Source organism: Chrysemys picta, chromosome 6, assembly GCF_011386835.1.
Source record: "Chrysemys picta bellii isolate R12L10 chromosome 6, ASM1138683v2, whole genome shotgun sequence".
Lineage (NCBI taxonomy): Eukaryota > Metazoa > Chordata > Testudines > Emydidae > Chrysemys > Chrysemys picta.
In genome coordinates this window covers 41,586,251-41,613,145 of record NC_088796.1, presented here as the reverse complement: position 1 = coordinate 41,613,145, position 26,895 = coordinate 41,586,251, and the positions used below count along the sequence as shown (strand labels likewise).

The 26,895-nt window shown below is 40.0% G+C and overlaps 1 protein-coding gene across 13 annotated transcripts in view; it reads right to left on the bottom strand.

Annotated features, from left to right (window-relative positions):
- The window catches only part of ERBIN (erbb2 interacting protein), a 229,461-nt gene that overhangs the window by 19,148 nt on the left and 183,418 nt on the right, over window positions 1–26,895 (bottom strand). For 11 of the 13 annotated variants that reach the window (XM_042841744.2, XM_042841742.2, XM_008170647.4 and 8 more), the window contains 5 exons: window positions 19,017–19,131; window positions 15,333–15,510; window positions 12,848–14,387; window positions 3,252–3,395; window positions 2,251–2,382 (listed from right to left, as the gene is read on the bottom strand). In XM_042841744.2, the coding sequence (XP_042697678.1) occupies window positions 2,251–2,382; window positions 3,252–3,395; window positions 12,848–14,387; window positions 15,333–15,510; window positions 19,017–19,131 (2,109 nt within the window). Of the gene's footprint in view, window positions 1–2,250; window positions 2,383–3,251; window positions 3,396–10,189; window positions 10,231–12,847; window positions 14,388–15,332; window positions 15,511–19,016; window positions 19,132–26,895 lie in introns of those variants that run through there. The other 2 variants (XM_008170649.4, XM_008170650.4) reach the window with 2 other exon arrangements.

Sequence of the window (26,895 nt, the reverse complement as noted above, 5' to 3'; positions counted from 1 at the left end):
CATGGGAATCAAGACTGAGGGGAGCTGGCAGTTTTTCAAAGGGACACTATTAAGGGCCCAAAAGCAAGCTATTCCGCTGGGTAGGAAAAACAGAAAATGTGGCAAAAGACCACCTTGGCTTAACCACGAGATCTTGCATGATCTAAAAAATAAAAGGAGTCATATAAAAAATGGAAACTAGGACAAATTACAAAGGATGAATATAGGCAAACAGCACAGGAATGCAGGGGCAAGATTAGAAAGGCAAAGGCACAAAATGAGCTCAAACTAGCTATGGGAATAAAGGGAAACAAGATGACTTTTTATCAATACATTAGAAGCAAGAGGAAGACCAAAGACAGGGTAGGCCCACTGCTCAGTGAGGAGGGAGAAACAGTAACAGGAAACTTGGAAATGGCAGAGATGCTTAATGACTTCTTTGTTTCGGTCTTCACCGAGAAGTCTGAAGGAATGCCTAACATAGAGAATGCTAATGGGAAGGGGGCAGGTTTAGAAGAGAAAATAAAAAAAGACCAAGTTAAAAATCTCTTAGAAAAATTAGATGCCCGCAAGTCACCAGGTCTGATGAAATGCATCCTAGAATACTCAAGGAGCTAACAGAGAAGGTATCTGTGCCTCTAGCTATTATCTTTGGAAAATCATGGGAGACAGGAGAGATTCCAGAAGACTGGAAAAGCGCAAACATAGTGCACATCTACAAAAAGGGAAATAAAAAGAACCCAGGAAACTACAGACCAGTTACTTTAACTTCCGTGCCAGGGAAGATAATGTAGCAAGTAATTAAGGAAATCATCTGCAAACACTTGGAAGGTGGTAAGGTGATAGGGAATAGCCAGCATGGATTTGTAAAGAACAAATCATGTCAAACTAATCTGATAGCTTTCTTTGATAGGATAACGAATCTTGTGGATAAGGGAGAAGCAGTGGATGTGGCATACCTAGACTTTAATAAGGCATTTGATATGGTCTCGCATGATATTCTTATTGATAAACTAGGCAAATACAATTTAGATGGGGCTACTATAAGGTGGGTGCATAACTGGCTGGATAACCGTACTCAGAGAGTAGTTATTAATGGTTCCCAATCCTGCTGGAAAGGTATAACGAGTGGGGTTCCGCAGGGGTCTGTTTTGGGACCAGCTCTGTTCAATATCTTCATCGACTTAGATATTGGCATAGAAAGTACACTTATTAAGTTTGCAGATGATACCAAACTGGAAGGGATTGCAACTGCTTTGGAGGATAGGGTCAATATTCAAAACGATCTGGACAAATTGGAGAAATGGTCTGAGGTAAACAGGATGAAGTTTAATAAAGACAAATGCAAAGTGCTCCACTTAGGAAGGAATAATCAGTTTTACACATATGGAATGGGAAGAGACTGTCTAGGAAGGAGTATGGCAGAAAGGGATCTAAATATAGCTTGTAGTCCACTATATGTTATAATCTAAATACAGTGTGATGCTGTTGCAAAAAAAGCAAACGTGATTCTGGAATGCATTAACAGGTGTGTTGTGAGCAAGACACGAGAAGTCATTCTTCCGCTCTACTCTGTGCTGGTTAGGCCTCAGCTGGAGTATTGTGTCCAGTTCTGGGCACCGCATTTCAAGAAAGATGTGGAGAAATTGGAGAGAGTCCAGAGAAGAGCAGCAAGAATGATTAAAGGTCTAGAGAACATGACCTATGAAGGAAGGTTGAAAGAATTGGGTTTGTTTAGTTTGGAAAAGAGAAGACTGAGAGGAGACATGCAGTTTTCTGGTATCTAAAAGGGTGTCACAAGGAAGTGGGAGAAAACTTGTTCATCTTAGCCTCTAAGGATAGAACAAGAAGCAATGGGCTTAAACTGCAGCAAGAGAGGTGTAGGTTGGACATTAGGAAAAAGTTCCTAACTGTCAGGGTGGTTAAACATTGGAATAAACTGCCTAGGGAGATTGTGGAATCTCCATCTCTGGAGATATTTAAGAGTAGGTTAGATAAATGTCTATCAGGGATGGTCTAGACAGTATTTGGTCCTGCCATGAGGGGAGGGGACTGGACTCGATGACCTCTCGAGATCCATTCCAGTCTTAGAGTCTATGAATCTATCTTTTAAGGCCATATGATTGATCATTTCACCATAAATAAGTGGGTGAAAATCAAATAATGTTTTAGATTTAAAAACAAATTACCAATTCTAAGTGCCACCATATTTCAAATATACATTTTTGCGAAGGATAACTTATCCAAATATGGTAACATATTACTCATTACCTGTGCAGCTACTTTCTTCATGCTGTCTGGAGGAACATCTTTGAGATTAAGTGTGCCAGATGAGTAGTTCTGCTGTCCTGAAATGAATACATCCTCTTGGCATGGCTCTCCTGGGGTGGATGTCTGGGGATGCTTTAAACAGGGTAGAAATAACTAAGCAAATATTTCTTCAAATTATCAAAATGACTCAATATTTCTTAAAGTATTAGAATAAATTGCTCAATTTTTACATTTATTTTTGCTTGTAAGGATGCTAAATCATATCATCTGAGTTTGCATGGACAACTTAATCCTATTAATCAAGTCAGAGATCCATAAAATTTAACCCCAACTTTCAAAAAAGAAATTACAACTGTTGAAGGTCTTAAAGCCACATAACACAGATGGTTCACAAGAAAGGTGAACAAATGTCCATGGCTGCTATGCATGGACTTACAGGATTAATACAAGTTTCTTGTGGACTTAATTCTTCTAGATTTAAACACCAGATCTTCATTCAGGTTGTTCAATGCTGAAGCTACCTTCATCTTTCTTGCCAACCTACATATCAACTTAATTTGCTTGATTGCCTCTAGACCTCTTTAAATAAGACTTACTTTACCAAATATTGAAAATAAACAAATAAACCCCAACTCAGGTCTCTTTAGACCTGGATCAAATTCAGAAACAAAGGATCATCAGCTCAAGTTCTGGTTACGGAGGAGGGCAAAACAGAAAATAATCTTAGCTCTTTACAGCCATCCGCATGTGGAAGCCAATTAGAAAAATTTGTTTTGTAAGTTGTAACGCTCTGTAAAGAAGGTTGAGCATATGAACTCAAGGCAATTTAAATGTTTGGGTTCAGTGCCCAGGAACTCATAACACAAGTTTAAACTATTTTTATAACTATGAAAGTGGTTTCATGTATAAAAGGACAAAACTCTAATTATTGATTTAAAGACATATTTCAAGTTTCCTTTCCCCCCCTCTATATATTGCAATAGCCTACTGTAGGTACTCACACGAACAATGTGCACACCAGAACCTCTTCTGTCTGCAACACTCAAGGCAACACTACTCTGGCTGCCATGCAGATCCCTAGAGCTGCCATACTGAAAGCTGCTAACTGCAGCATAATTGGAATTAAAGGACCTAGACAGCATGCTCTGAATAAAGAGGGGACAGATTTAACATAGAGATTAGTGCAGCATGCATAAACCACAGGACATGTTATACACCGACTTACACAGACATATATTCCATAACATGCAAAAATAAATACCATGCAACTGAATTAGCTGTGGCATCGTGAAGTACAAAAAACCACCGTGACACTCTGTTTACACTTATTTACGATCAATCAACATGCAACCTAACATAGTACACATACAAAATTACATGTACGTAAGGCCATTCAGATGTATGTGCGCTTAGGAAAACAATATGGATGTTTAACTCATCTAAATTGTCATACTTTAATTATTCCAACATATATAGACATGTTGGTGGAAAGGAAAAACTGACAGCCAAGATGAACTTGTGCTGAAATTATTTCATTCTCAGCAGAGCCATTATTTTGTCTCAACAGTTTTCAAGATTACTTGTCCAACAATGAAAATTTTTTCAGCCATAGAAATTTTGTTTTTTCTACCAACACAAAAGTAACACAAAATAAATAACATGCACTCAGACAAATTTATTGAACAGAGATTTACCTAGGAGGGAATGTAAGTTCAAGAATACTTGGAGGCTTTTTTTTTTTTTTAAAGCTACAGTACCTTGCAACATTGACCTCTGTAGTATTGGCAATGGTTTCAAAAAGAAAAGCAGCAAGAGCATTACCATCTTGCCCCCATGAAGTTTTGTCTAGACAAAACAAATGAAAGAACAGGGACACCCAAAATAAAAAAATAAAAAAAAGGGAAAAGTCCCCAAATTAACCAAACTGACAAATGAACTACACCTATTTAAACACGGACATTGAATCCACTGCATGACAATATTTGTGTACAAAAAATTACTTTCATAATGTTAAGGATATGCCACAAAACATCAAAAGCCAGGAAATGCAGTTTTGTTTGTTTCTATGAAATTCCTGTGTGATTGTTTTCTGTTAAAAAAAGGTCTCATAAAAAGTTCCAAACTTATAATTTGACTAAGATACTATAATCACTGTTGGGTGAATACTTTCTTTTGTTTTGTTTTTAAATGTACATACAATACTGATTTTTGGAATGCATACTAGTCACCAGAGACTACACTGACTACACTACTAGGAGTGTTCCCGCTACAGTACACTTGTGGGATGCTCCATCCACTGCCACTGACCATTGGGAGCCTACTAAATCAGCAGTGCCCATTGGGACTACACGGTTCTTCTTACAGCACCAACTGTTTGGAACCCAGGACATTAGAGGCTCTACAGTCCCCAGTTGTCTCACTTTGTTTTGCTAAGCCTGGGAATACAATGCCAAGGGAAAGGGGAAGGTGGGTGAGCAGTGTGAATCTGCTGAGGCAACATTAAGAAAACCACAGTTACCTTTCTTCAAGTAACCTCTCTCATTTAAGGTGGTCTCTACATATTCCCATTTGTGGGAATCTAGCAAAGCATTCCAACCCTCAGGAAAGAGTCCTAATTAAACAAGGATTGCAGTATTGCCCTTCCAAAATGGGCATGAGATCTAAATGACAAATAAAAAAAAAATAGTGCTGTGTAAACATTTGGGCAAAAAGTTCAGGTGGCAACATTGAAGATTTCTATCATGGAAACGTTACAGATGCAGGCCACTGATGTCTGAGCTAATGAAGAAAGCATTAAGACTGAGATACGGACACCATAGTTAAAACATACACATGCCAAAAAATGGTCTAATTGACGTCATTCTGCTCCCTCCACTTCTGACTAACAAATCCTAGTAAATGCTAACCAAAGATGAACACCTTAAACACTTGAATTAAGCAAAGAAGGTATTTACACATTATTTCTTTGGGAAAAGCAGAGGAATAAGTTTAAAAGAGGAGGTTTTTCAACTGTTTTTTTATGGTCACCATGAAGCTAAAGGAAATCTGCTAATGTAGCCATGTGCACCCTCTGAATAGAAACCTATGATCCGCTCCTGTGCTCATAGATCCATGGCAACATTTTGTTCTCTCTCTACAAGGTCTCCTGGTGGAGATACCCCACTCCTTCCACAACTCTCTGTTTCTTCTTCCCCTTAAACCATCTCCTCTACTGAACACAGTGTATTGTCTCACAATTCAAAGAGATTTGTTTCAGTTAAATACTTAAAATGGGAACTTCCAACAAGATAAGTACAGAAACACTACCGTGACATTATGTAAAGTACATGTAAGTAATCCGTATCATTAAAGACAATTTGATGAAAAAGATTAAAGGCTTTTAAAAACAGAATAAAACTCAATCTGTGCAAGAAGCTAAAAAACAAAATAAAACAAAAACACACACCCAGGGCATGGATGATCAAATATTTTTGGCAGCTTATATATACATAATTATTTGTGACCACTAGAGAGCAGCTTTACATTATAAGGAAAAAGAATGGCTTCTATGGGTACAATAACTGATTCTTCGCGATGTGTTGTCCACATGTTCCACTTCTAGTGCATGTGTGACACCAGAATCTTTTTGAGTAGCAGTGTCTGTTGTGGCCTGTGTGCCTTCCCAACACTCCTTGGCCAAGGGCATAAAGGATGAGGCAGCTGCATCAAATCTCCCTCCAGCTCCTTCGGTTACACCAAATCCAAATTAGCAAGGATTCTCCAATAGCAGGAAAGGAGGGCAGGCCATGGAAAACGTGTCTAACACATCTTGAAAAGCCAGAATTACTGTAGGGTAGTAACTTCTTTCTTCAAGTGACTGTCCACATGTTCCACTTTGGATTACGCAAGTGATAACTTGCATGGACACGTAAGCACTACTAGAGTTTACTGGAAAAATGACTGCATGACAGCTCTGTCAAAGCAGGCTTCAAACAGGGAGTTCTCCACCAGGGAATAGTGCTAGGTGAAGGTGTGAACTGAACTCCGGGTAGCTGCTCAGCAAATCTCTAAGACTGGGGCACCTTGCAGGAAAACTGCAGAGGCTGCCTGAGTTCTGGTGGAATGGATCCAAATGAGCCACCACGTAGCGTGTCTTAATACGATCTGAGACCCATTTTGACAGTATTTGGCTGGAGATAGGTTGACCCTTCATTCTCTCAGCAAATGCTAGACACAACAAAGCCTTTTAAGAGCCCTTCTAGATAGTAGGGAAGAGACATGACAATGTTGAAGGTGCGGCTCGATGTCTAGTTGGCAGCTGGTATCAAGCAGAGTACCCAAGGGGTTGGTCCTGGGGCCGGTTTTGTTCAACATCTTTATTAATGATCTGGATGATGGGATGGATTTCACCCTCAGCAAGTTTGCAGATGACACTAAACTGGGGGGAGAGGTAGATATGCTGGAGAGTAGGGATAGGGTCCAGACTGACCTAGACAAATTGGAGGATTGGGCCAAAAGAAATCTGATGAGGTTCAACAACGACAAGGGCAGAGTCCTGACCTTAGGATGGAAGAATCCCAGGGACCGCTACAGGCTGGGGACCGACTGGCTAAGCAGCAGTTCTGCAGAAAAGGACCTGGGGATTACAGTGGATAAGAAGCTGGATATGAGTCAGCAGTGTGCCCTTGCTGCCAAGATGCCTAATGGCATATTGGGCTGCATTAGTAAGAGCACTGCCAGCAGATTGAGGGAAGTGATTATTCCCCTTTATTCGGCATTGGTGAGGCCACATCTGGAGTACTGAGTCCAGTTTTGGGTCCTCCACTACAGAAAGGATGTGGAAAAATTGGAAAGAGTCCAGCGGAGGGCAACAAAAATGATTAGGGGGCTGGGGCACATGATTTATGAGGAGAGGCTGAGGGAACTGGGATTGTTTAATCTGCAGAAGAGAAGAATGAGGGGGGATTTGATAGCTGCTTTTAAGTACCTGACGGGGAGTTCCAAAGAGGATGGAGCTAGGCTGTTTTCAGTGGTGGTAGATGACAGAACAAGGAGCAATGGTCTTAAGTTGCAGTGGGGGAGGTCTAGGTTGGATATTAGGAAACACTATTTCACTAGAAGGGTGGTGAAGCACTGGAATGGGTTACCTAGGGAGGCGGTGGAATCTCCATCCTTAGAGGTTTTTAAGGCCCAGCTTGACAAAGCCCTGGCTGAGATGATTTAGTTGGTGTTGGTCCTGCTTTGAGCAGGGGGTTGGACTAGATGACAAACTGAGGTCTCTTCCAAACCTAATCTTCTATGATTCTTTGGGCAGGTCTTCACTATGCGGGGGGGGGGGGGGGGGGGAAGATAGTCGATTTAAGATACGCAAATTCAGCTACGCGAATAGCGTAGCTGAATTCGACCTATCGGAGCCGACTTACCCCGCTGTGAGGACGGCGGCAATATTGACCTCCACGGCTCCCCACCAACGGCACTTACTCCCACCTCCGCTGGTGGAGTAAGAGTGTCGATTCGGGGATCGATTGTCGCGTCCCAACAAGACGTGATAATTCGATCCCCGAGAGATCGATTTCTACCCGCCAAATCAGGTGGGTAGTGTAGACCTAGTCTATGATTTAGCTCTCCCTGGGTCGTGTGAGATTTGGAAAAGAAGACAGGTAAATGGATCATCTGGTTAAGAGGAAAATCAAACCACTTTGGGTAAAAACTTTAGATGAGGTTTTAAAGTTACTTTGTCCTTGTGGAATACTGTATAAGGTGGACCCACCATACGGGCCTGAATCTCTTCAGGCTGAGGTTATGCCACTAGGAAGGAGGTCTCCACAGAAAAGTGGTATAAGGAACAGGTTGCCATAGGTGCTAAAAGAGGTTCCATCAAAGCTGTTAAGACAATACTGAGATCCCAAGAGGGCAGCATCTTTCTAACTGGTGGGAAGCTATGGAGGATACCTTTGACAAGACACTGTCGGATAAGAAGGTGTGGCCTTCCACCAGAGGATCATGGGCAGAGATGGCTGCCAAGTGTACTTGACAGAACAGATGGAAAGGTCCAAATGCTTTAAGATGAGGAGACAGTTCAGGATGGCAGTCACTGGTGCTTCCAAAGGAGTGAAATTATTCTCCAACTCCCAGATAGAGAATCTCTTCTATTTAGCAGCATAGGTCAGTCTGGTGGAATCTTTTCTGCTGCAAATCCGGATGTTTTGAAATGCTATACAGCAGCCAGGATCCATGCTGTGAGATAGAGGTGCTAGGTTCAGGTACAGGACTTTTCTACCTGATTGTGTATCATTTCAGGGTGTGTTTCAGTGAGCATGATCAGGAGCCACGACAACAGGTTTATGAGGTCTGAGAACCAAAAGTGTCTGGGCCATGCTGGAGCTATCTTATTACCAGAGCCCTAGCTTATCTGATCTTCCCAAGGACACTCTGTATCAGAGGAATTGGGAAGTAGGCATACATGAGTCCCGGTTACCACAGTATCAGAAAGGTATCTGAAGGCGAGCTGGGACTGGCTCCTCCCTTGGAACAGAATCTGAGGCACTTGTACTGGTCAGATAGCAAACTGGCCCAAAACTGCAGGCCCATAGGTGCAAAAATGTCTCACAGCATGGAGTCCTTGAGTGATCATTCATGGCTGAGTACTGACGACTGAGTTGGTTTGCTAAGGTGTTTTGTAGACCAGGATGATGTAATGCTACTGATGTGACATGGTGACTGATACACCATTCTCAAAGGTGGGTTGTCTCCTGGCACTCCTGTGGTTGATACAGTACGTTGCTGTGGTGTTGTCAATGAACATCTGTACTGTGGCATCTCAAAGCAATGGGAAGAAGGCTATGCATGCTAGCCGAATGGCTCTCAGTTCCAGGATGTTTATAGGAAGCCTGGCCTCTTGGGTGGAATGGAAGCCTTGGATCTGATAGAGGAATGGGACTGCTTTATAACCTTGGCTACAGCGCATCCGGGTGCGTGTAGGACACAGATGTGGCTGCAATTCACAATGCTACAAAAACAAAAATTCCAGTCGTGTGTGGATGGTATGCATGCACTCCAAACGTGGAATACATGTGGACAATCACTTGAAGAAGAGCCTTTCTTCCACTTACAAAAAAAAGTAACAGTATAATGAACAATCCAACAATTTTATTGAATATTCAAGTCTCTATCTGAAGAACTATTTTCAAGAAGTCTTAGCTATCATTTTTCTCCTAGTTGCATAGTTTCAGGTTACTCAATTATGATAGGAACATATCCCTAACGTGCTGTAAAATGGGTTACACATATTCATTGCTATGTTGAAGTTAGTCAATCTTATTTGCTAGACATCAGGCTTTCATTTGATCCCTTATGCAAACTGCTGCTTGAAATGTTTTCCCCTTTACATCACCAGGCGAAAATGTCCAAGAGCCAGACAAAACAAGAATTAGCTTCTCTGGTTTTGATTTATAGACAGCCTTTGATTATTTAAAATTTAAAAAGATTATTCTTGTACAAGTTTAGAAACTATGGAATCTATAATTTAAAAAAAAAAATCATTCATGAAAACTTTTATTAAAAATCCCTAAATAGAAATAATGATAAGTATGTTATATAAACCACTGAAAGTCAGGTAATGCAAAGGAAAGGTGAACAGTGATCTTAACCATACTACTGTGTAAGAGTACAGGCAGCAACATATGAATTAAAGATGGCGATATTATTTTTAAGTTTGTATTTCCTGATTTTTTTTGTTTTGTAACCTTTATAATGTTTAAACACAACAGATTCTTTTAATCTGTGAATTTCCTTTCTTTGTTGTGGAGCGTTTGTTAAAGAATATGTACTTGTGATCTTCTAAATTAAATAATACGGTTTCTTTCCCCCGTATACATCCCAGAGATCTAGAATACAGTATGGAATAACTCCCTACAAAATTACAAGCCCATTTTGAGTTATAAACAGAAGCACACCTGAAACTACCAAATTCTGATTTATGGGACTCTCAATTTAAGTGATCTGAAAAACAAAAAACGTAAAAAGGTACGGTAATTGTAATGCTATTTGCTTAATGTCTTAAATAGAAGCGGACAGAGAAACATGCAGCAAATAACTGGATTTTCACATTCCTCACTATTGTATTGGCCAGCCGTCGCTCAAAGCCAGCTCAGAGAAGCACATCTGTGGCTCTTTTGAAATTCATGGCATGGTTTTGAGATGTTTATCATGTACCAAACAATATAAAATAAATGCTACCTATAAAAGCACACTCTCAGAGAAAGAGAAAGTGCCTCTCACACAAACAGACATCTCCACACTGTGCTCAGACCACTGAACGAAAAACCACTGTAAAAATTAATAGCATTATTTATAAAAACAAAGCCACCCTCTTAAATGTTAAAGAAAAGATAAACCTAGTGGTTCCAACATAAACTAAACTAGACTGGTGGAAGGGAAGGATAAGAATTAAGGAGACAGCATTTATTACACAATACCATTCCAATAGGGAAAAAAAGTAAGGTGTTATTAAACACATGGAGGGAAAGGATGAACTGTGAGGGCAAGTTTCTCACACTGGTTCTTACACTACCCTCATCACCTAGTATCTGGCGTCTTTCAGTAATGTATTAGGTGCCCTGCCTAACATTTGTAAAGTCACTATCTGACATAGTTCCCTCTGGTACTTCATTCACTGAAGCACAAGCACTCTGAGGTCTGGGTATGTTTGGACCATCAGTACTATAAGTTCTGGCAGAAAAAAGTCCCTGTTGCCAAGACATTATTGGCAGAGCTCTACCCATTCTCTCATCTTATCCCAAGCGGGAGAATTGTGCATAAAGTGTAGTATTTTGTTTAGGTAGGGTTGTTTTTGTTCTTTATGTTTATGCTTCTATGTATTTATACAAGAGAAGCAAGGTTGAAGACGTGCACCTTACACTGGGAGTGGAAGGTGATGAGGTCTGTGATGGTTAGGGCCCTACCAAATTCACGGCCATGAAAAATGCGTCCTGACCCAAAATGGAGTTCCAGGAGGGTCGCAAGGTTATTTTTTTTGGGGGGTGTGGGGGTGTGTGTGTCATGGCTGGGTGACCAGAGAGCGGCAGTTGTTGGCCAGGTGCCCAGCTCTGAAGACAGAGTCCTGCCATCAGCAGCACAGAAGTAAGGGTGGCAATACCATACAATTACCACACCGAGAAATTTCAGATTTAAATAGCTGAAATCATGAAATTTATGATTTTTAAAATCCTATGACCGTGAAATTGACCAAAATGGACTGAGAATTTGGTAGGGCCGTAGTGATGGTCCTTCGTTTCTGTGGGTACTCAAGGATCCACCACAATAAAAGCACTATTGTGAGATCCTTAAAATGTACATGATATCAGAGCTCACATACCTACCCAGATAAGGCTTGAAGCCAGAGTCTAGAACTTATTCCTATGAGGAGGGAATTACAATAATTAAGATTCTTGGTCATGAGGGCTAATGTTGCTGTTCTGATATCACATAAAAAGAAGATTAGAGCCTGAAAAAAAACTGCAGATTCAAAAAAATACTTTTGTTCCACGTCCATTGAAAAGTCATGCTTGAGTATGATGCCAAGATTTTTAACCTTGCTTATCATCTTCAAATAAATCCCCTTAACAAGAAGGGACATTGAGGTGAGGAAAATATTAACATGATAATCATTACCCACCAGAAAGACTATCTTCCTGAGGGTAAGGATAAAGCAGCTTGATGCATCTGACTGACAATGTCATCCAAGGCAACGTGTTTTCAAGGACAAGAAATGTGTATCGCCAGCAGAGCAATGACACTCTGCCCTATATTTAGAAAATACTTTCCTAAGAGGCTTTGTATATACATTGGGCAACATGAATGACTACATTCCTGAAAGATGCTAGCTTCCCTTCACATCCCTTGGTGATGACATATAATTGTTCAACAATGCCAATCAACTCTTATCTTCCGGGTATAGCAAAGCAGCTCCAGAAATATCAGCCACTGTCTTTTAGCCACCAATGATCAGTCAGATCAAAAATCTGCTGGGATCTACTACATGATCAGGATGGTTAAGTGCCTTATCTCAAAGCAGCAAAAGATCTTTCAAGATTCTGACAAACATGAACTCCAAAAGACTAGATTCCAGATTAATATCTACTTAGTGTGGCTTTGGTGCTCAGATGCAACTGAAACTACAAAACCATTAACTTTTCAGTCACCTTGCAAAATATAATATAATTTTTTAAAACTACACTACAATTAAAAACACTTACCTGAGCCTCTAAGCACTGGGTCTATAGTTCAGCAAGGCTCCTTGGTGGAAGCCATGATGTTACATAATGATTCATTCTAACGTAGTTGAACTGAGCCAACAAGTATGATGGGGGGGGGAGGGTTTTTCCTTTTTTCGGGAAGGGTAAGTTTATAATCAGTTATCTGAATATTTCTCGGAGACATTCAACACATACATTTATAATTACCTATATTTTTTGAAAAAAAACTGTTCACAGGTCCCATTTAAAAAGTTTCAGAGCACATTTTCATTACAAAGTGAAAAATTAATCAAAATACAGATTATGTAGTTTTTTTATAATACAGGATGACAGAAAGATGAACATAATTAACAATTTTTTACCTTTTCTAACTTTTTAGCTTCAATGTGTCGCAGCACCTGTTCCCGCCAATCATGAGGGACTTTGCTTTTTCCTGGAGGGTCTAACAAAGAATGTTCAGAATTAACCCTTGGGTTTGGTCTTTTTGTGGGACTAGTCCGTGAATAATTAAAGTCACTAACTGACATAGTTCTTTCTGGTATTTCATTCACTGAAGGACGAGCACTCTGAGGTCTAGGTGCATTTGGACCATCAATGCTGTACGTTCTTGCAGAAAGAGGTCTCGGTTGCCCAGACATTATTGGTGGAGCTCTTCCCATTGAATGCAAATCTCTATATGTTAAGTAGTCCCCTTCAGGAACTTGGGCACGCCTTGGGGGTCCAGTATCACCAACATTTATGGAAGCTGTAGAGGATATGCTGCTCTGTCTCTGAAGAGTATTTCGGGTTGCTCCAGGAACAAGTCTATCATTCGGTGGAATAGCCCACATTTCTAAATGTCTTCCACCCATCCTTTGATGCATGTTATATGCAGCATTGGCTCGAACGTTATTATGATTGGAGAAATTCATGTTGGCAGAATGTTTTACATAATTAGAGCTTTCTGTGCTGTCTGACCTAGATAGACGCTGAGGTGGTAAGCTCCCTTGTTCTATTTGGGCATTTTGTTTTGGGAGCCACAAGGTGTCTTTGGCTGTTGTACTGCTGCTATATTGGATATTATACTGAGGTACACTGAACATCTGTGCACCACTTGCCCCTGGTCCTCTAACTACATTAGCACCTTCAGGATTGTGATTTGAATCAAACTTAAACAAAGTTTTTGTACAAGATACTAAATCAGAAGATGATGATGATCCAGGAAATACCTGCAAAGGTTGGTCATATAGAAGAGTAGCAGACTTGCTTCGGACAATGTTTTTTCCATCTGGACCAGCAGATGCTGATTTTACCAGTGAGTTGGGCTCTTGGGATCCATTGTCATTAACAATATCAAAAATTTTTAGAGCACCAGTGTCGATGTTGGTGATACTGTGAGATTTCACCACAGGACCACTTCGCTGTGGGGACAGATCTTCAGTGCTCTTTGAAATACATATATCCACAGAAGAATCAGTGTCAACTGTAATGCTTCTCTTTAATTCAGCCTTCCTTGGAGATTGTGGTACTTTCTCAGAATGTCCATTCACTTTACTTATAGAACAGAGGTTAGAATATTGATTTCTATTTTCCAAGTGCTCAGTTTCTTCTTTCATGTTATAGTTTAAACAGCCCTTTACCGACACTATTTCCTGTGTCTTTAATCTTTCCATAACACTTGGTTGTATTGTATCTTCACTAGTCAGTTTGTTGATGTTCATGTTAATTTGGTCTAATTTGTGTGATTCCTCAGTAGTTGTGTTTAGATCAACACCTTTTTCTATTAGAGCTAATCTCTCTTCAATCCTTAACTCATATTCAGGTAAATTTGTAACTTTCTCTTGCACATTGATTTCTTCTTCTGCTGTGATGTTTAATTCACCTCCATTTTGCAAAAGGCTATTAAAATTTTCATCTTCTTGCCTGAAAAAAAGATAGTTCTTTAAGAAAACCAGAGAGGCTGCCAATAGCATTGATCTATTTTTAAATACTGGTTTAGATAAGTTGTGTATTATCATGCAGAAGTCCCACACCATGGATGCATGATGAGACAAAAGACCAATTGCTGACCTAATTTATAATGTTATATTCCCATTAGGAAAAACATTCTGTACTAACGGCCTAATCCTGCGAGTCTTACTCGCATGACAAGTTGCACTGAAATTAATGGACTATTCATGTAAACAAGAATTCTTGAATTAGCAACAGGTTGTAAAATCAGGCCCTAATTTCAGAATTCCACTTAAAAGTTCAGTGTTAATGTTTCAATATTGTACTTACGTCATTTTTGTTGCAATAAAATTATATTTCTGATTGGATACTTCTAAACAAGATCAGCATGAGAAAAATGCCTTGATTTTAGTTCGTTATATCAGATTTTAATTACTAAACTATAGACTGCTAGCCATTAAACTAATAGAGTACAATATTTAAGGAAATCTAACCACTTTTTGCAACCTGTGTCGTTAAACTATTTGCTCTCCAACATCCTCTGAATAATCGTAAATGATATGATGAAGTTTTCTGTAGAGGTAGTAGAAAAATAAAAGTTGAAAAGGATACAATTATTGTACTTTAAGAAGATGGGAACAGATTCTTGACTATTACAATTTGCTGGGGTGCCTTTTTTTTTTTAATTAAGAAAAACAAGTTATTTTGTGTTACACTTCAAGATAAAAGTCCTATTTTGTTATTTAAAATTATTTTAGAATATGAACATATTTAAATTAATTATTTAATGAACAATAATCAAGGTGTCAGACTGGACTATAACAACAATTTTTACTAAAAGATAAGCAACAAGTTTCTCTATTGTAGTTGCTCAGGTATCCTTGCTGTTATAGCCTTGCTATAAACGGTTTCACAAACCTGATTTTGGAAATAGCAGCACTATGTGTTTCTTTGTCCGGAGAGCACACTGAAGTGTCATTGCTACTGTCGGTATTTAGAGAAACTGAATCTGACATTCGAGAAGGAGAGGAACAATTGCTGTTATTGTGATTGCTGTTGTGGGTAGCTTCATCTGATAAGGAATCTGCATCTTTATCTGAAACAAAATTTGTCAGTTTAGTCATGCACATATTGATCGTCTATAAAGTCAACAAATATTCACGTGTAATGCTTATTACTAGAAAAAGAAAGTATAATTTCTTCATACACTAACACCATCAATAATTATTAATTATTATTATTATTATAAACATTGATGAATTGCCTTTGCAAAGTTCAGTTTTGCTTCATATAATTTGACGGAATTTCTGTTTTTGTCAGCAATGGTTCCTGTTTAAGGAACAGCTGGTTAAGTGCAGCCAGTACTCGTCCACTACTGAAATTCAACTTGTTGCTCTTTGTAAGGTTTATTGGCCAGGTACCAACGTTACATTATATAATCTTTTCCAAAGGCCATCAATCAAATTATGTTTCACATGTTTCTGTTTTTAGACCCCCTTCAAGTGCTTATATTGCAAAAACTTTATTAGCTTTTTTCCAAGTAAAGTGTTCAGCTTTGAATGTGAGACAAATAGTAATGTAGCAGTACACAAAGTTGCTACTTGCTAACCTTATGGTATAATTCCATTTAATCGAATCCAGTGTGCCCCTCATATAGCCCTATGTAAATCATCTGCTAATTGTGGAGATAAAGGGAGGGGGACACGCATTAAGACCCTAATTGGGCCCTGGATGATTGCTACTTTCCACCACCCACCACAGAGGTAATGAGGTTGAATAGTGCCCTTATAAGAAAAATTAAAATTACTGATTATTTTTTAAGAAAGGTTTTTAATGATTTACGGCTATAAATGCAATACAGACAGAATAGGAAAAGAAAAATTAAAGACCAGCAATGAATAAGGATTAATATAAATGGCAAGTTATACTGAAGACAAGCACAAGTACAGGTAATATTATGCATTAGTTACTTACTACTATAAGGGAATGTAATATTATGCATTAGTATTGAATATAAATGGCAATTTATACTGATGACAGGTACAAGCACATGCAAAGCTATTATTACTTATTAACTACTAACTTTACATGTACTGTTTTTGCCCTTAGTAAGCACAAGTACAAGTAAAGATATTATATCTTGATTAACAACTTACTACTATTTTTAAACAATGTAATACTATTATTGAGCTTTTAATACTACTTTTAATACTGCAGTATTGATACAACTGGAGATTAAATTATTCCGACACTACCATTTTTAATACTGTAGTGTTAACACAACTTGAGATTAAATTAGTTTGAGCGACCAGACTTTTTTTTACTTTATAACCCTACCCTGCATACGTTACCCTTTAGTTGGCCATTTTTTGCATTGGCCAGGTACAGACGGTTGAGAAGTGCACGTTCCTTTTGTTCGGGGGTGTTGGCTGGGTTTACCAAAACACACACGCACAGTTTTGTGCCTTCATACTTTTTATTTTATTTGTTGGCCGTATTTTAAAACAGACCAACCAATTAGGGTAGGCCAATTGTTTACTGTGGTGGTTGTGTTTACTTTGATATTTAATTGTTGTTTTAGTTTTATAAGTTATGCACAAGGAGATAACTTATTTCCATATAGCCTGTTGTTTTGACTGTGAGTAATGTGGTTTTATAAGCTATGCCTGAAGGCCTTATTTTACCACATAGGAGTTAGCATAAAGCGTTGTTTGGTTGCAGTGTTTTTTGACCACAGGTTTTAGCCTAATTTTGCAAAGCTTGCTTTTTGAAGCTTCTGGAAGTTTGAGGCCTAACACTGACAATACTTTTATTCAGTTTAGGCTTGACAATACAGTTGTTCAAATTATTTACACTAATAAATTCTCAATAGCCTTCATCACTGACGGTGATTAGTCAGGGTTTTTTTTTAAATAGACAAATACTTTAAATTATGTCCCACAATGGTTTTAATACAATCTGGGGTTTTAATAAACTCAATGAAATTTTTTTTCTACTCTTTAATAAAGTACAAAGTATTAAGCAAACATCAGCATTACTCCCTTCTTTCCCCATATTTCTGTATCAATGAAACTGCAGCTCAAAATAGCACTTCAGTTTATCTGAATGCCAAGATATCCAAAAGTTGTATATGTCCCCCAGTCATCTGGATAAACAGTAATGTACTGTATATAGTTAGAACACAGCTATGTATTAAACAAAATATTCTGGAAGAAAATGAATCTTTGAAAAACCTTTGAATGTGCTCTAAATACTGTTATGTTCTGAAGAATCAGTTTTATAAATATAGCAAGAGAAGATCAACAATGTTTTTATGCCTAACCATAATCCAGAAACAGAACTCTGTAGTATTTTCATGAAGACCTAAGTAAGGCATGTATTCTTGCACACATTTGCTCTTGCCTAACCTATGCATACAAATACCTGATGAGATAGTACAAATCATCTATATGCATGGCCTACTAGGCACCAAACCAGCCATGTGCATAAGCAAGTCAGGTTTCATACACATAAATTAGACAGGCAAATGTACATATACGATTCACCTTGCCTAACTTTGAAAATTTGGCTCCAAGAGACTAACTCAGGCACCAGCAGGAATTAATTTGCCAACCTGGCCTCTGGCTCCTGGGACAAAGAAAGAGCTTTTGGCTCATTTTATTAACCAGACATCAGATCTCAGAGAAGGTTTTGCTAACTGTCAAGATCATCTCCCTTTCTCACACTTCTTCCGCAAGCAAGTGAATGAATGTTATGTGGGTCCAAAGCAGGGCAAAGCCCTACAGATCCATAAGATCTCATTAACCCTTATCCCTTTATATAGTGTGTCCAGAGTCGTCCTTGCTCTGAAAGGAACTGGACTGGGCAACATAGGAGAATATACAAAATGGGCAAAGAGCCATCTCTTTCCTAACCTTTAAAATTTGTGCCCCAGAAATCTGGACTAGCCCTTACACTTCTGACAAAACGGTTGCTCTGGCTAGAACAATTATCCTCCAGAGAACCAATTCTGGTTCTTCTAACAAATTTCATAATACAAAGTTTCCTCTGGAAAGAAAGAGAGAACTAAGTGGCTTTGGATTTACGAGCACCAGTCTGGAATGGCAAAGAGGCACTTGACAAATTCCATTTTTCTGCAGTTTAAATTTTCATTTATTCCACAAAAATGGGATATTTATAGGCTTGGCAGGATTCAATTTAAATTGGTAGTCATCAGTAAACGTTGATTTTACCTGACACACAGATATCAATGGAAAAAATTATCCATTGATAGTTATCAGGGAGTGCAGCTTCCCCCACACTTTGCACCCACAGGGCCCCTGTATCCCAGCCATGTAGAGAGCGCTCTGCAGCCCTGCTGACACAGTCCTATGACAACACAGGGTGCCTCCTGCTGTGAAACTGTGAAATGTATTTATTTTTTTGAATCTATAAAAATTGAGGAGGAAGGACGTTAAAAATAAATCACTATTAACTACCAAATTTACAAAAAAATCAAGCTCAAATTCTGCCATACCTAGGTATTTACTCAATAATAGAGAAATGAACAATCCTTAGAACCATATAACAGTACTCTTGATTTTGTGTGTTTTGTTATCTAACCTTTTTTATTATTGCTAAGTGCTACTACTTTTGGTTGGTTAATGGAAGTTTCTATCAGCGGTGGGCGCATTTCTGCCATTTTCATCTCTTCATCAGAAGAAAGTTCTTCTGACTCCTGCCAAAGGAAAAACAAATAGCGTTTATGCTGTAAATCTGTAGTGGGTTGCTTTAAAAAGTTAAACGAATGCTATAAAAATTGCCACCCTACAGAAAGCCCAGATATTACAAATAGCCCTAATGAATGCTTATATCATAGTTAAGTTTCCAAAAGTTGCTAATGATTTGGATACCTCTTTTGTTTGCCGAACTTGAAACACCAGGGCAGATGAGCAGCCCTTTCTTAAAAAAAAAAAAAAAAAAAATCAGGCCACTTGAGGTGTCTCAAGTTGGCACCCAAAAACACAGATATTCAAAATCATAAGTGACTTTGGAAAATCTAAAACAGCAGCTCTAGCAAAACGAAGTGTGGTAAGGAAAGCCTATAGGAAGGCTGCAGGGGCTCAACCTCCAACCTGAGAGTGCCCTCCACTTTGCAATCTAGTTAATCCTGAGGCAAAAAGTGATGCTATTTTGGCATCACTTTAAGGAACAGAAACTAGCTAAGTCTTTGGATATTTTGCAGAATTTCAGAGTCTGATAGCTTAGGGTTCGTCTATACTTACTTCCAGGTCTGGCGGTAAGCAATCCATCTGGGATCGATTTATCGCGTCTTGTCTAGACGCGATAAATCGATCCCGGAAGCGCTTGCCGTCGACGCCGGTACTCCTGCTCCGTGAAAGGAGTACGCGGAGTCGACGGGGGAGCCTGCCTGCCGGGTGTGGACCCGCGGTAAGTTCGAACTAAGATACTTTGACTTCAGCTACGTTATTCACGTAGCTGAAGTTGTGTATCTTAGTTCGAAGTGGGGGTTAGTGTGGACCAGCCCTCAGTCTCTCCCCTTTTTCTGGGCACTTCTATTATGATCTAATAATAATCTCAAATAAAGTGTAGAGCAGCAGTAAACTGAATTCAGATTTATATTTAGAGGGCAGGTATTTGCTAGGAAGTTTGAAGTCTGAATCTAGGTTTTAAGGCTGAATACTCAAGGGAAAACGTTTTCTGCTTCTTTTGGTCAGGGTTCAGTGTGAGAAGCTGAAAATTCTTTCAGATGTGAAGAGCTGGAACAGGAGGAGAGCAGGGTGAGATGATCAGAAGGCAATATATGTTTTTCCTTTTGTGTTGTTTGGCTACCTCCTTCTCTAGCCTAACACTGAGCAGCTAGCTTGATTGATGCCTGTAAACTTTGAGGGGGTAATATCAGTTGCGCAAGCATCCACTTTCCAGAGATACATCCAGAGAAACTTTTAAAAAGTATATTTGAAACTTATAGGGACTTATAGGAGAACAACATTTAACTTTACCCAAGGAGATTAAACAAATAAAGTTCCAGCTTGACTGATTTTGTGCAAGGCAGATGTCAGCTTGTCTTTTATTTAATCACATCAAGCTAAAAGAGCTCTGGTGAAGGTATTAAAGACCATAGCAGCTTGCCCAGATGCAGCTGAGCATCATAATTCTTTCTTAGTCACTTCTTTATTTTGCTATCAGTTTGCTCTTTAAGAAAAAAAAGAAATCTCCTTCCATGAAGTAGATGATTCTTTCAGGGAAGTTGGTTTCCTCTTAAAAATACTGCAAAATCCTTCTAGTAGGGAGACTGGAAACGGAAACCTGCAAGTTTAACATTTTTTGATACAGATTTCTTCCTGCTAGGAGTTTCAGGATATTTCAGCTGCAGGACTTCTGGTAGGAGCTACAGGGGGCTCTTCTTCCATGATGCAGACTGACTGATAACTCTATTCCATAGTGCCTTTGGCTGCAGTAAGGAAGGACACAGCCTTATTGTGAGGACCAGCAAACACAACTTAACTCCCAAAAACAGAAATGTGTTTCAATGTAATTGGGACAGTCGCTCACTCTATCTCTATAACTCTCCCCTAGATTTTAATGCAGCAGATAAAACAGTTACTGACCTGTACTAGAATTGTTATTCTTTGAGATATGGTTGCAGACGTGTAATTCTACTCAGGTGTGCAAATGCCCAGTACACCAAAGGCAAAGAACTTTGCTTAGCAGTACCCATCAGGGTGGTGCTTGTGCCCTGTGCCCTTAAATAGCCAGGGGAGGGGCTAAGGGCAGTGCCATCCCAACCCTTCAGTTCCTTTGCTCCGAACATGAAGAGCAGAGACACCGATGCAGAGGGGATGGAGGTGGGTCATGGAATACGGCTTAACCCACATCTTGAACAACAACGATTACAGTATAGGTAAATAACCATTTTTCCTTCAAGTGGTTACAGACATGTGTTCCCCTCAGGTGACTCACATGCAGTACTCTTAGGAGATGAGGCTTGGAATCTACTTAAACAACGATTGTAGGACTGCTTTCCCAAAGTCTTCATCTGACTTAGATGCATTGTTAACAGCACAGTACTTGGTAAAAGTATGTACAGAAGACCAGGTAGCAGCCCTGCGAATGTTTAATATCAAAACATCACTGAGGAATACTATCAACATTACTTAGGAACTCACTGAATGAGCCCGTAATCTCGGTGGAGGCATTGTCTGAGGTACTTCATATGGTGTCATAATGCAGGAGACTATCCACCTGCAAATCACCTGTGCAGAGACCCCCTGAACTTTCATTCGATCCTCATGGGAAACAAAAAAATGAGGGGATGCTTGAAAAGTTTTATCCCTCTCTGGGTAAGATGCTAAAGTACCGTCTCACATCCACGTGAAGTCGCTATTCATCAGCATTCGAGTGCAGTTTAGAAAAGAACACTGGTAAATAAATCATTTGGGTAAGAGGAAACCACTTTCAACAAAAAGTTTGATGTGGCTGTAGGGCCACCACTTTGTCTATGAAAAAGTGTGTATACAGGGGCTCAGCCAAGAAGGCCTGTAGCTCACTTACTCTCCTTGCAGATGTTATAACAACAACAAGGAAGGCTGTCTTCTAGCATAGGAGGGACAGAGAACAGGTTGCCAAAGACTTGAATAGAGGTCCCATAAGAGGAGCTAAGCCGGTATTAAGGTTCCACCAGAGAACCGTTTCTTTCATAGATGGGTGGAAACGAATAACTCTCTTAGAAATCTCACTACCATGAAGTTCAAGAAAATTGACTTCCTTTTGATGGGCAAATGAAATGCTGAGATCACTGCTAAATGAATCCTCAATGAATTGAGCAACAAACCAGAAGACAAAGTATAACAGGTATTCCAAAATTCCCTGAAAGCTGGCCAGCATCAGCTGAATTTCTCAAGCTAGCGACCAAACTGAAAATTGCTTCCACTTGGCCAAATCAGTAGCCTTAGCAGAGGGCTTCTTACTAATAAGTAACACTGGTCAAACAGCTTCTAAACATAATTTCTCCTCTTCATCTAGCCATGCAGCTATTTTGTGAGGTCCAGACTGCTCAGTGTTAGATGCCAAATCTGACCCTGGTGCTGGATCAATAGGTCAGGATAAAGAGGAAGAGATATGGGAGGTCAAGCCAATAGACTGAGGAGGCTGGAGAACTAACCCTGTCTCAGTCAAGCTGGTGCAATGAGAATCAATCTGGCATGATCCAACTTAAATTTGAGAATGACCTGTGAGATGACTGGGAGAAGGAAAACGACATACAAGAACACCGATCCCCAACTCAAGTAGAAGATATCTGTAAAGAAACCTGGACTGAGGCCTGCTCAGAAGCAAATCTGATGGCACTTGTTTGCAATGAAAGACAACAGGTCAATAGTCAGAATGCCTCGTTCTCTGAAGATGGACCTCAACACACTGTTCTTCAGAAACCATTCATAATTCTGAGAGAAAATCCTGCTGAAGTGATTGGCTAAGAAATTCCACACCCCCGGAATTGTGAGACCATGATGCATTCTCCCGGATACAGAACTGCTAAAACTTGACTGCCTCCTGACAAAGCTACTTTAGTGGGCTCCACCCAGTTTGTTCACATAATACACTGCAGTACTGTTAGGGGTAAGTATATGAACCACTGTGCCTCTGATGTGCAACTGAAAGACCTGGCACACACTGTAAATAGCTTGAAGCTCCAGGACACTGATATGAAGAGAAGCTTCCTGATCGGTCCACAGTTGCTGAGCTTTCCAAGTCCCAAGATATGCTCCTCAACCTACTGTGGAGGCATTACTTTTATGGTCTGTGGAGGACGGGTGAAGGGTACATCTTAGCAAACATTGATTTGATCCATCCACCACTTAAATGTCTGCAGAATAGGTGGTGGCATTTTCACTAGGCAGTCCAATGACTCACAACTCTGGCAATATGTGAACTTGAACCAGGCCTAAAGAGGACAAAGATGCAACCTCATATGCTGGACTACATAATTACATGTGGCCATATGAACTAGCAACTTCAGGCATATATGAATTATAGTGGAAAGGTGAGACTGGACGGACAGCCACAGACAATGAATTGTCTGAAATTGCTCACTTAGCAGAAATACCCTCAAACTTGTAGAATCTAGTAGGGCCCCAGTTAACTCTATTTTTTGTGTTGGTATTAAAGTTGATTTTTCTTTGTTTACAATCAGATTCAGATGATCAAAGAGATGCAGTGTAAACCAGACATGGTCGAGGAGTTAATCTCTGGACTTGCGCCTCACCAACCATCGTTCAGGCAGAGAAAGACACATATTCTTCTCTTCCTGAGATGTGAAGCTACTACAGCCATGCATTTGGTGAAAACCTGAGAAGCTCAGGAAAGGCCAAAGGGGAGCACTGTGGTTAATAATGCTGCCCTATCACTACAAATCTCAGAAACTTCCCGTGGCTCAGGAAAACCGCTACATGGAAATAGTTATCTTGAAAATCAAGAGCAGCAAACTGGAAAAAAGGGTAAACAATGAGGTGGCAAAATTTGCAGACAATACAAAACTACTGAAGATAGTTAAGTCCAAAGCAGACTGCGAAGAGTTACAAAGGGATCTCGCAAAAAGTTGATAAATGGGAAACAAAAGGGCAGATGAAATTCAATGTTGATAAAGGCAAAGTAATGCACATTGGAAAACATAATCCCAACTATACATACAAAATGATGCGTTCTAAAATAGCTATTACCACTCATTGTGGATAGTTCTCTGAAAACATCCACTCAATGGGCAGCGGCAGCCAAAAGAAGCTAACAAAATGTTGGGAACCATTAGGAAAGGGATAGATATTAAAACAGAAATATCATAATGCTGCTAAATAAATCCATGGTATGCCTACACCTCGAATATTGTGTACCGTTTTGATCACCCCATCTCAAAAAGGATATTCTAGAATTGGAAAATGTACAGAGAAGGGCAACAAAAATGATTAAAGGTATGCAACAGCTTCTGCATGAGGAGAGATTTAAAAAAGACGGGCCATTTCAGCTTAGAAAAGAGATGACTAAAGGAGGATATGATAAGGGTCTATAAAATCATGACTAATGTGGAGAAAGTGAATAAGGAAGTGTTATTTACTCCTTCCCATAAGACAAGAGCCAGGGATCGCCAAATGAAATTAATAGGCAGCAGGTTTAAAACAAACAAAAGGAAGTTCTTCTTCACATAATGCAGTCAACCTGTGGAAGTCATTGCCAGGGGACGTTGTGAAGGCCAAAAGTATAACTGGGTTCAAAAAAGAACTAGCTAAGTTCATGGAGGATAGGTCCATCAATTGCTATTAGTCAAGATGGTCAGGATGCAATCCCATGCTCTAAGTGTCCCTAATCTATGTTTGCCAGAAGCCAGGAGTGGATGACAGGGGATGGATCACTCGATGATTGCCTATTCTGTTCATTCCCTCTGAAGCACTGGCATTGGCCACTATCAGACGACAGGATACTGGTCTAGATGTACCATTGGTCTGACCCAGTATGGCCATTCTTATGTTCTTATATTAGTTGTCATGATTCAAAGCAGGAAGGATAGACGCTAGGATAACCATGTGGAATCTCATGTATTTTATGTGCCTATTGAGACCCTGGAGATTCAGAATAGGTCTCATTCCTCCCTTGGACTTGGGAATCAGGAAATACTGAGAGTAGAATCCTTTTCTCTGATGCTGCAGGGGGACTTTCTCTATAGCCCCCAAAAGGTCACAGACTCTGGACCTGCTATAGGAGCAGTGACTCGTGAGAGGGGTCCCTGAAAAGTGATGGGATAGAGAAGCATGATGGTGTAATGGACAGAAAACAGATGGCATAACCCAATCCCACAATGCTTAGGACCCATCTGTCTGAGGTTATAGCTTTCCAAACACTGTGGAAATGAGAAAGCCTGTCTCTGAACAGCAGGAAGTTCACAGCTAGAATGATGCTCTCAATCTCACAGTCAAAATGGCTGCTTGCCAGAGGTAGGGGAGGACAGGCTGGCTGGTTAAACTTGGACCCAGAAGGCCTTCTCCTGTGCAATTTATATCCCTTCCTGGAGTAGTCCTATTGCCTCAACTGGTAAGGTGTCTGCCCGATATACTGCTGAGGTGGTACTGCTGCTGCTGACCTGGAAAATGACAACTTTTGTGTCTGTGGTATAAAACTCCAGTGAAAACAGCTGCTCACGAGTCCTTCAATGAAGGTAAAATCTTAACCATTTTTCCAGAGAACAAAAATTAACCATTGAAAGATAGTTCTGGAGGTCCAACAGAGCACAGAAGACCTATGACAGAGTTCTGCAACCATAAGGCCCTTCTCATCGTGGCAGATAACGACATAACTCTGGAAGCTGAGAACACTATACATCCAGTGCTGATTGTAAAGACAACCAGATGACCTTCCACAATAAATGCCCTGCACTCTTCACTGGAGGATTCAGGCAACTTATCCATGAATTTGGCTACACACACTCAATTCACAAAATTATTTTGATAACATCACCTGTTGATTTGCAGTGAGAGGTCAAATATATTTTCTCCCCCCCGAGATCCAGCCTTTGGCCTTGGGCATGGACTTCTCTCTTCCCTGCCGTGATCTCTTATTAGCTGCTCTTACAACAAGAGAGTTAGAGGCAGGCTCACAATAGAAGTTCTCAAAACCCTACATAGGTACAGAATATTGCTTGTTGGTATGCTTCACTGTAGGAAGGAAGGTATGCCACAAAGTCTTAGCAGGTTCTAATAGTGCTTCATTTATAGGGAGTGCTACTCGCCCTGAACTGAAGAATATCCACTAACTTGTGTGTATTTTCCTGCACAAACTCAGCCTGAATACCCAAGGCTGAAGTCATTTGTCTCAGGAGCTCTTCATGCAACTTAAAATCCTGAGACACTAGACAGGAAGAAATACAGTTCTGCAGAGTCATTTGGTGATGAGGGAAGCAGAGCCACCAGAACCTCCCCTGCAGCAGCACAGTTCCATGTACAAGTGGTTCAGGCTGAGCCTACTCAGAGGAAGCAGCCTCTGTCTCAGTCTGCAATGCAGGTGGCTAAAGAAGGGATACCATGAGCTGGCTGGGTGAATCTTGCCCTGGAGTGGGCCAAGGATTGGGACTTTACAGATTGAGGAACATCCCACAGATTCCAAAGAGGCCACTGAGGATAGGGAAATGGCATTGGTGGCCAGGAGGCACTGGGCCAATAGGCCCTGTCCCTATTGTAGGAATGGTGATGATCTTGGTACCAACTGTGATCCATAGGAGGTCTTGACAATCTTTGAGAATGGTGTCTAAAAGACTCGGAAGAGAGGAACAATGCATCTGACGAAGTCGGTATTCACCCACGAAAGTTTATGCTCCAATACGTCTGTTAGTCTATAAGGTGCCACAGGGCTCTGTCGCTTTTTACAGATCCAGAGTAACACGGCTACCCCTCTGATAAATGTCACTGAGCTCAACCTCAACAAACACCCCCAGTTATCA